The following is a 10,179-nucleotide window of genomic DNA, read 5'->3' as shown; positions in this document are numbered from 1 at the left end:
ATTCTGATGTGTTTTCCTAATACAGTTATTGATATGTAAATCAGACTTCAGGTGGTCTTTAATAGTAACGCCTAAAAGTTTTGTACTGGTGTTGACCTGTATTGGGATGTTGTTTAGAGACAGTATTGAGAAGGAAGATTTGATATAGTAAAGTTTTTTAGAGAGAAAAAGTAATAGTTTAGTTTTTTTGGGGGTTGAGAATAAGTTGGTTATCATATAGCCAGTTTTCTACAGAGTTGAAGAAGGTCTGTGTAACTGAGATGAGTTCAGCTGGAGACTCAGCAGTTGTGATAACTGTAGAGTCATCTGCATATTGCACCAGAGATGACTGCAGAGGTGCAAGTCACCTACAGAGCATACAGCACCTCTCCATGGCCCATCTAAACCCAGCCCTTCCTGACTCACACACATGTTGTCAACTGTTTGACACAGCCTAGGCCTCCAGCTCCCTCACACCACTCCCTGCACATGTGATGATACCTGTACCACATCCCTGTCATCCTTGCCATCAATGCAGAGAAATGAGGCTATGTGTCTGATGGAGTCTATTTCAGTAGACCAAAATACCATAAGGTCGACATTTAAAGCACCAAGACTATAAGCACGACAATTCAGAATAATGAACATTGAGAATGCCGACTATGAAAACAGTGGCTGTCATAACACCAACAATATAAAAATGAAATCCACACTGAGCAAAGTGAGTCAGCAGAGCAGATACTTCCAATGCCATAAGTAAACACATATACACTTCCCACTACCTCTTCATAGTAAATTATCCCTCAGTCTTCCACAGTAAAGCAAATAAATTCATACATTGAAGCAAAACAAACATATACTCACACAAAGCACTTGTCAAATACCCATCTACATTTATCCATCATGTATTTCCGCAGCTGGATACTTATAAAATTGTCTCTTATTTTCATACATATCAAACAAAACAATGTACATTGTGTTGCAGAAGTCACTCCATACTTTGCTCTTCACCAATAGAAACAATTGAAATGCACTATACATCTCCATAGCCACAGCCGCTGCAGCACAGTACAACAGGCATTACCCGAGGAAATTATTTGTCCCATGAACCCATGCAGCACCCATGTGATTCAAATGAGTTTAAACTGACAGTAGTACTACTTACTAGTAATACTTAACAGGTGTGCGAACAGCTACAATCAGCCATTCTAGTACCCTGTCTTGGCAGCTGTCATTTAAGTGAGATGTCGCTGTTCTGAATATTTGCTATTCTGGATTTTCATGCTTATAGTCTCAGTGTTTTAAATGTTGGCCTTATGATATTTCAGTCTACTAAAGTAGACCCATATGATGCACAAGGTGATTACATTACTTGACATGTATGTGTGTAATGCAGTATTGTTTTGCCATGCCACTTGTGGTACACAACAAGTACTGTATGCTGACATGTGTCATGACTATGCACCAAACTTTGTATACCTTATGTTGTATGATGTTGTACTGGTGGTACTGTTACAGGATGGCATGTGTCTCATGGACCTGTGTATGTTTCTATTCCAGGAGTCTGATGGAATGAACTATGGACACATGGTGGCAATACAGCAGCATAGGATGGCATGGCAACACAGCAGAAATATAATGTCAACCAGGTATGGCAGTATACATGCATGGCTCCCCTAGGTGCATATGTCTATAATAGTCTATCAGGAACAATGGGGTCAGTCCGCATAATCATGCATTCATACTTTGTGATAAGGTCTGCTACCCTTGATATGTGTCACCTGGGCTCTTTGAACTTCTATCTATAAGGTTTGGTGATGAAGTTAACACATCTACAAATATCCTTTGCCTGGATGCTATGTTCTCAGGGTCTGACTCTCAGACACTTGCATATACACCAGCTGACATACCAGTCTGTACATGGTGAACACATTTGGCAGCATGCTTCCCTACTATTGCCATAAAAAATGTTGTGGCAGTTAGCAAGGACATGGGTGGGGTACATCAGGACATACAACACCCAGACTGAGCCAAGCCATCTCAGTCTACTGCCCATTCAGGCAACATGTGCAAAGCACCCACTTAGACATCCACGATACTGTTAATGGCGAGAGTCACCATGTGGCCCACTGATGGCAGACATACACAACATAGGGACATCTGACTCCAATAGTTGTTCTGCAATCAACAGTGCTCAACAGTGTAGAGTTGTGGGTCATCTACTGCTTGAACTGCATGTCTCCACAGTACACATGGGTACTGACTGTGGCTAACAGTGTTGGCTGCTGCCTGCTACTAGTAAGCACTCGTACAGTCACTGTGTAATGTTGGTGTCTTGCATAACAGCATTACAAATACATACCTGGTGACATAGTAATGTCCATAAACCCCAATAGAATATATATGTATTATCCTTTCCATTGGGGATACCTATGTCCCCAGTTTGTAGCACAGCAGTCCCTACATGTGGTGTACATACGTAAGGGTGACAGGTAGCCACACAGATCCAGCCACATAGGTGTACAGCTCATGTTCTACACATCAACATGTCTGTACAGTGGCATGGCAGGATTCATATGGCATAGCTGTGGTCACAGTCACCGGTAGGTGACATACCCATACCCTTCATATACTCTTCCCTCAGCATGCCACTATCTGACTACAATGTCCATGTGTTGATGTATTTTCCAAACTGTTTTGGCACATTCAGACAACAGTATGGCCCCTCATAAGGTCCTATCATATCATCAGTATGTGCTCACTGCTGTTCTTCTGCAATGCATGTCAGTGCCACCTGTGCCATTCAGCGAACTCAAAGGTGATATGTGCAGTGCATACAGGACATGGTGTGACCCCATTTGATTGTATATGCTGCCTATATCTAGGATGCATAGTAGATGGATTAGTCATCCTAAGGACATTAAGCTACTATGTGACATTAGTAGTATATGCTTGTTGGTGACATTTGTGTAGCAGACATAAGACACCCTTAACACAGACCCTCCATACTGTTATGGTACAGAAAGCAGCTCAGTGCACTTTCACATATGGCATCTATATGATTGGCTGGAAGGATGTCTGGGGGTGTAGCTGCATCTCCTGTGGACTTGGGCAATATGTACTGTTCCTGTGACAAGGGGTAGTGATGTTTCCAATTGTGACGGCTGTATGGCCATCATGTTCATTGTGCTGCAAGGGGATATATTTACACACCCACACACACACACTGAGTTGGCTGCTGTGAGATTAAAACCTCTACTTATTTACTGTTACAGACTATAGCTTACAGTACTTATCGTGTGCACCACAGAATTTATCTAATATTAGACTGACAGCCAGCACTTTTAAGGTAGATGACATCAGCAGGCTGTTTAGAGGAGGGCAATTTAGAGGGCAGTAGCAGCTAGTCACAGGGCCAAAAAGTGCATAACCATGGCATGGGGATAGCCCATAAGGGCATGTCCATTATGCTGCAAGGAATATATTTGCACACAGACACACATGCATACACACACACACATACACACACACACACACACACACACATTGGCTGCTGTGAGATTAGAGCCCCTACCTATCTACTGTTACACACTATAGCTCACAGTACTTATAGCATGTGCCACAGATTACATCTGTTGAATATGTGATTGCAGGCACTGTACTTGTGGAGTGTGAAAAGTAGGCTTGTGTTGGACAGCATGTGTGGCCTGCAGAGTTATATTGCTTGGTACTGCTATTGTATCTATTGTCCTAAGAGTAGGGTACCTGTTAATATCCCTGTTATGTGAGTACAGTCAACAGTATGGCCGTATGTGGCTAGTCACAGTTATACAGACAAACATGTGGCCAGGGACACTTTTTACTGTCGAAGGCATGTGTTGGAATCATTATACATTACACTACCTGCTCACCTGTGTCTGTCTACATGGGTGACCTTCCACAGGCATAGGGATCTGAGCGCGAGTGCAATATGTACTGTTGCAGCCTTGGTTTGGCTCCTCTGGGCAACTGCATTGATGTGGTAGTGCAGATAACCACAACTTTTGTAGGGTATGTGGGGAATTCATACATCCCCACATATACAGTATATATATAGTTGTGTATAACAGGGATGTCTGTATAAACGTCATTGTGTGTGTACATTGTGTATGTGTTGTATAGATATAAGCAGATAGTCTAGGTATCATTGTAATATATTAAAAAAAAAATATGTATATATATATATATATATATATATATATATATATATATATATATATATATATATATAAAAAAAAAACTCTTACTATTCTGTTTTTGAGCTGGCTTAAGCTGTATTCTGCTCTCTGTACTGTTTCTCAAGTGTTTTTATCTATTGTACATAACTCTTACTGTATTATATCTGTTCTAGCTCACTTAAACTTTACTCTGTTTTACTTTAACGTTTCTCCAGTATTTTTATCTCAAGAATGTATTAACTACCTGTTTTTATTTTTGATTTTTAATCCTTTTTCTCACCATGTAACAATATTTTATACTTTGTATATCTGTGTGGAGCTTTTCTCCCCGGGCCTCTACTGAAAATGGAAATATATCCAGCTAGACTAGCTCGGTCAACAAATGTAAAATAAAAAAAAAAAAAAAAAAAAAAAATATATATATATATATATATATATATATATATATATATATGTATGTATATATATATATATATATATATATATATATATATATATATATATATATATATATATATATATATATATATATATATATATATATATTTATATATATATATATATATATATATATATATATATATATATATATATATATATATATATATATATATATATATATATATATATGTGTGTGTGTGTGTATGTGTATATATATCTATATATATATATATATATATATATATATATATATATATATATATATATATATATCTGTATTATATGCATGTAGGGTATGTACTGCTTGATACACTACTCTTGTGAGTGGGTGATAGATACAGACAGAATGTATACGTAGCTGTCTGTATGTACAGATGTATTTCCACATAGCAGGTTTTTGTGATGGAGAGACAACAGAATTGTGCAAGTTAACTAAATGTAGGAGCATGCCCATGAGACTGTCAGTTATTACAAGGTGAATCCAGGCCAGAGCTACCTGCACTCTAGTCCAGGATTTTGTGTGCTACAGTCATTGGCAACTGCACCTGTTTCCACAGTACAGCCCTTCCCTGCACCTGTCCATGACATTCCCCAGCTGTCTGCAGGACTTAATATGTGACTAGGGTACATAAAGTAACACCACACACAGGGTGACAGTCTGCATACCTCACACTGTACATGTTTTTGTATAAAGTCTGGCATTTCACTCAATATGTCTAGTCTGTTCCTCATACATTTGTGGTGTTCCAGTAACTTATTGTGTAATGCAGTCGCTGAATAGTACTGCTTACAGACACAGCTGACTGATGGACTTTACATCCTGCAGATATTCTCTTGTGATGCAACCCACTGTTATACTAGCCACCTTCTAGGTTAATCAGAGCATGTGTAATATCTGTCTGTAGTTATGACCTTTTGTCCCCCCATGCTCTCTGACTTAGTCCAGCTTTCTTGTAGTAACAGATTGTGGGGTATGACAGTCTGTGGGAAACCACCATATGACTACCTCACATGCAAAAGATGTGGATGCTGCCAGATTCAAACCATCACCTATGCTAATGCCCCTAGCCCACTGAGCCAGACAGGCCATCAGACAGTGATGTGCCATTCGTCACACAATCAACAGCATGCAGACATACATTATCATCCCTGCATTACATGTGACATCCAATGTGTACCCAGGTTCTATGTCACAGCCCTGAGGTTGGCTGGTTTGCTGATATAGCATTGTTGATGTACTGTTACAGCAATTGTATGGGAACAATGATGTGATGGGGTGGGGACAAGCAGACCATGATCTGCTGGCATAGACAATTGTGCAACTGTCCTGTGACCCCACTGTTTACCATCTCCCTTGACTAATGCAATGTATATTCCTGCCATATGGTTCCTAATGCATATTATGGAGCACAAACTATTGGACTGGGTACCTGTTATCCCTTTTGGCTGTTAGATCACTCCACGTAGCCCAGTAGCCCACTATATTCTCTGGCATACATGCGGCAATTCCATACATATGCTACGATATTCTAGTACCGCCTACAAGTTCTGTATAGGTGACTGATTTACCTTGCAAATGCAGCAGTTGACAGATCTGTAGTTCACGGCTGACTCTGTATGATGCATGCAGTACACAGCCAAAACATGGTTAGGTACAGGTTGTGTGGGGTGTCTGGCATCATTTGCACTATATGTATGCAAGTCAGAGTATGGTGTCAGTCCCTAGGGCCCTAGGTTGTCAGTGCATGTGCTATGTGTTGTCTCTTGCCCAAGGCCAGGGCATACTGATCATGTCTATGTCTGCCTACAAAGACATCCTCAGGGGGTTCCTCCTCCAAGTTCTCCTGTGGCTGTAGCTGTGGGGACCTAGACACTGGTGGGGGCTGAGTGCCCCTTCCCTTTAATGATTTTGCTGCAGCTGTTTCTGCAAGATCATACTGTGTAGAATGGCACATAGTGTGAACATCTGTGCACATGTTGCTGGAGAGTACTGCAGGGCTGCACCACATATATTGAGGCACCAGAACACTGACTTCAGCAGCCCAGACAAATGCTCTATGATGTTCCTAGTTTGTGTGTTTGCCTAATTATGGCATTCTTCCATAGGTATGTGTGCATTTCTGATAGGCGTCATCATCCACAGTTCCAGTACATAGCCAGCATCTCCCAGTAAATGGCCATGTGGGATGTCCCCCCTAACAAACATCTGGTACAGCAGCAATGCTTGCCAGATATGGAAGTCATGATAACTCCCAGGGCTGCCAGCAGATGAATTCTTGATAATGCCCCGGGCATTGCACATGACCAGGCATTTGATGGAGTGATAGCCCTTGCAGTTGACATAGATTCTACCTTCCTCACCGGGTGGTGTCTTAATGTGTACATGAGTGCAATCTATGGCACTCAGTACCTCAGGGTAGTGTGCTACACAGCAAATGTGTTGCATATTGTTGGCCCTCATCTCAGGGATGAGGGGAAAATAAATGTGCTCACTGACATGTGCTAGTATGGCATCCAGGAACTGGTGGAGTATCCTGGATGCTGATGCCTGCGAGACCCCCATCATGTCTCCAGTTGTTTTTTTGTAAAAAAAAGGACCTTACAACTGAGGGGTATGAACATTGACAGCAATCTAAGTTTATAATTATTATTGTATATAAAGAAGGTGTTTAAATATAGGAAATATAAATAGTGTATTTTTTTAAAAAAATGTGTTATGGAGTGTGATAAAGGAAAAGAAAAATGTATGTGTTGCAAGGTTATTTAGGCTTAATTGCATTCACTGTAATTGGTTTAACTTAATTGTTTAGGGATGTAAAGGAAGGGTGTACTTGAATGTGAATATTCTTTGAAGGTGAAAAACTGAGGTACCAAATAAACTGATGTGAAAATTGTGTCCAGGTTTGCCTTATCGGTGCTTGCTGCCTGTGTTTTTTATGTAAAGTGAAGTGATGTGAAGGTGAAAAGTGTTTTTTTTTTTTTTTTGTGTTCTGTGCTTATGGAGCAAGCTTCCATGGCTGATTTTCCACCCCTAAGAAGTATGGAGGAAGTGGGGATTGTTGTAGGTGTTCTGCTCTCTGATTTCATTCATGAAAAAGAGCTAAAATTATTGAAGGATAACATGTGGGGACCTGGTAATGATAATTTTCATATGGAGAAATGTGTTCAGCTGGAACGCCTGCTATCCAAAGAGGTGACTGTATTTCATGACGTTAAACTGCTTAAGAAATACATCTCCTTAAATATAACCCCTAGGGTAACGTATTTATCATTTACCTGCCGGCAAAATTGTAGAAGAGAAGAATGACTTACTGCTTGAACGGAGAGAGGCTTTTCTCAAATGTACCTTAACTTGGTTGCAGGTTTTGGTGAAGCGTAATCTGCGACTGATTGACAAGCTGAGAGGGCAAATAAATGAAGTAGAGATAGGGTTGTCACCTTTTCAAATGGCCAAAGTGGGACCATTTCAGTACAAACATCAGATTTTGAAGGTCTCATGATTCATCCTTTATGTCAGCAAAGATGAGCTTTAGTAGTAACAAGTGTATCTTTTGGAGAGGTATGTTTGGAGGGACAAGCAATGAAGCAAAACACCCAGAAATACAATCCCCAAACAGCGACAAACGAGAAGCTTCAAACGGAGAGAAAAATGGAATGGGGGATAGAACAACAGTGGCGGTAGCCGCAGAACAAAGTAAGAAAAAGAAATGACTTGCCTTTACAGACTGTCAAATCGGTAAAAAGAGCTTTTAGTACTAATCCTCTGCTGCACAATAATATTGACTTTAATATAAGAACTGATGTACCCTGTAAGAGTTATTTTGTTGCAAACGATGGTGAACTGTTGAAATTAAGAAGCATTCATGCTGATGGTGCAATTTGTAAAGAAAATGTTTTAAGTAAGGCACAAAATGAATTGTTAAATGCTGGGTTACAAACTACTAGTGGAACTGTTACAGATGTATTTTTGACTGAGATAACATGCAATGACCTAAAAATAGTAATCAGTCTGAATTTGAAATAACGGCAGAATTTGTAAAGGTGTTACAGTGAGGTCCAAAATTTGTTCCCACTAGGATACCAAGTTTGCAGATGTCATTATTAATCCAAAGCATTTTTGTAGAAAATTGTATTTAAAAGCATTTTTCAATGACAAGAAAAGTTGTAAAAATGGGAATAACATATGTGAAGTAGAAGAACATGAAATCGATGAACAGGGGTTTGAATATAGGAAATATAAATAGTGTATATATTTTAAAAAAAAAGTTGCCCTTAACAAGGTTATTTAGGCTTAATTGCATTCACTGTAATTGATTTAACTTAATTGGTTAGGGGTATAAAGGAAGGGTGTACTTGAATGTGAATATTCTTTGAAGACGAAAAGCTGAGGAACAAAATACACTGATGTGAAAATTTCATCCTGGTTTGCCGACTGTTTTTTTTTTAATGGTTTTTGTAAAGTACCTGTGGCTATTATCCTTAGAGAGACACATACCTTTATGTCCACTGGGATGGGTTTCCTTCTGTTGGTTCTGGGTCTGAGTTGAGGACGGCAAAGCTCAGTGAGTTGTTGTATTATGTCCCTGTCCACCCTGTAGCACTCTGCAATTTCCAGCTCATGTAGCTCCTGGAAGGTTACCCTGGGCCTGAACACTGTTCTCCTTCTCAGTCTAGGCCTATGGTCAGCAGCAGCATCAGCACTGACCAGCATCTAGCACACACAGATGTAGCAGGCCTGCAGCAGTGCCTAGCACTCCTTCAGTTAAAAATTCCCAAGTGTGTACTCCACTGGTTCAGAGTCTTGGGGAGAAATCAGATTGTAGGGTGTATGCAACCTTTATTGGGCTCTGCTGCAGGTGTAGGCTGTGTGATTGGCTACCTGCAATGTATCCCACCTGCCAAGTACATCATTAAGAACATTTAATGGCCCTAGTTTAATTGAATCAGTAATTAATATATCATTGTCTTTTGGATACACTCAGCACTGTGGCGTACCATGCAAACATGCAGAAACAAGCACCCAGAAGGTAAACAAAGCTCAGCAATCATTGTACACCCCCCCTGTGAGTGCTTGCTCAGAATAGCAGTGCATGGTGCAAACACACTGAAACATGCACCCTGAAGGTAAACAAAGCTTAGCAGCCAGAGTACAGTGGTGCAACACACAAACATGCGCAGCTGAGCTCCAATGAGCTTACAAGTCTTCAGACACACATCTCCGTTTATGTTGGATATCAATTCTCTGGACACCGGCATGGTTCTGTGCCTACATGGAAGGGATATGCAGACACAGATACCCATTTGTTCTATTCAGTAACTCCAACTCATTAGCATAGGGTTCCGTGAACACAAACTGGAAACTACACAGTTCCAGGCCGTACTGTGTTAGCAACAGCACCATTCCACCATTGTGTATACTCCACACAGGGTTCTATACTATGTTTCTGTCACATATTATGAAATTTAGTTTTCCCACTATTTTTTTTCATTTTTCATAATTGTACATTTGCGCACTGCGGCACGCTGGGCAAACATAACCAGA

The 10,179-nt window shown here is 40.2% G+C and overlaps 1 protein-coding gene across 1 annotated transcript in view; it reads left to right on the top strand.

Moving 5' to 3' along the window:
- The first annotated feature begins 619 nt into the window (after window positions 1-619).
- LOC122797840 (vomeronasal type-2 receptor 26-like) overlaps window positions 620-10,179 on the top strand; it is a 152,833-nt gene continuing 143,273 nt past the window's right edge. Inside the window, exons 1-2 of the mRNA XM_044066361.1 lie at window positions 620-700; window positions 1,540-1,628. Of these exons, the coding sequence (XP_043922296.1) occupies window positions 620-700; window positions 1,540-1,628 (170 nt within the window). The remainder of the gene's footprint in view (window positions 701-1,539; window positions 1,629-10,179) is intronic.

This window comes from Protopterus annectens, chromosome 3.part1 (genome assembly GCF_019279795.1).
Source record: "Protopterus annectens isolate FY-2018-M chromosome 3.part1, PAN1.0, whole genome shotgun sequence".
Lineage (NCBI taxonomy): Eukaryota > Metazoa > Chordata > Ceratodontiformes > Protopteridae > Protopterus > Protopterus annectens.
This window is presented reverse-complemented; position numbering and strand designations above follow the sequence as displayed.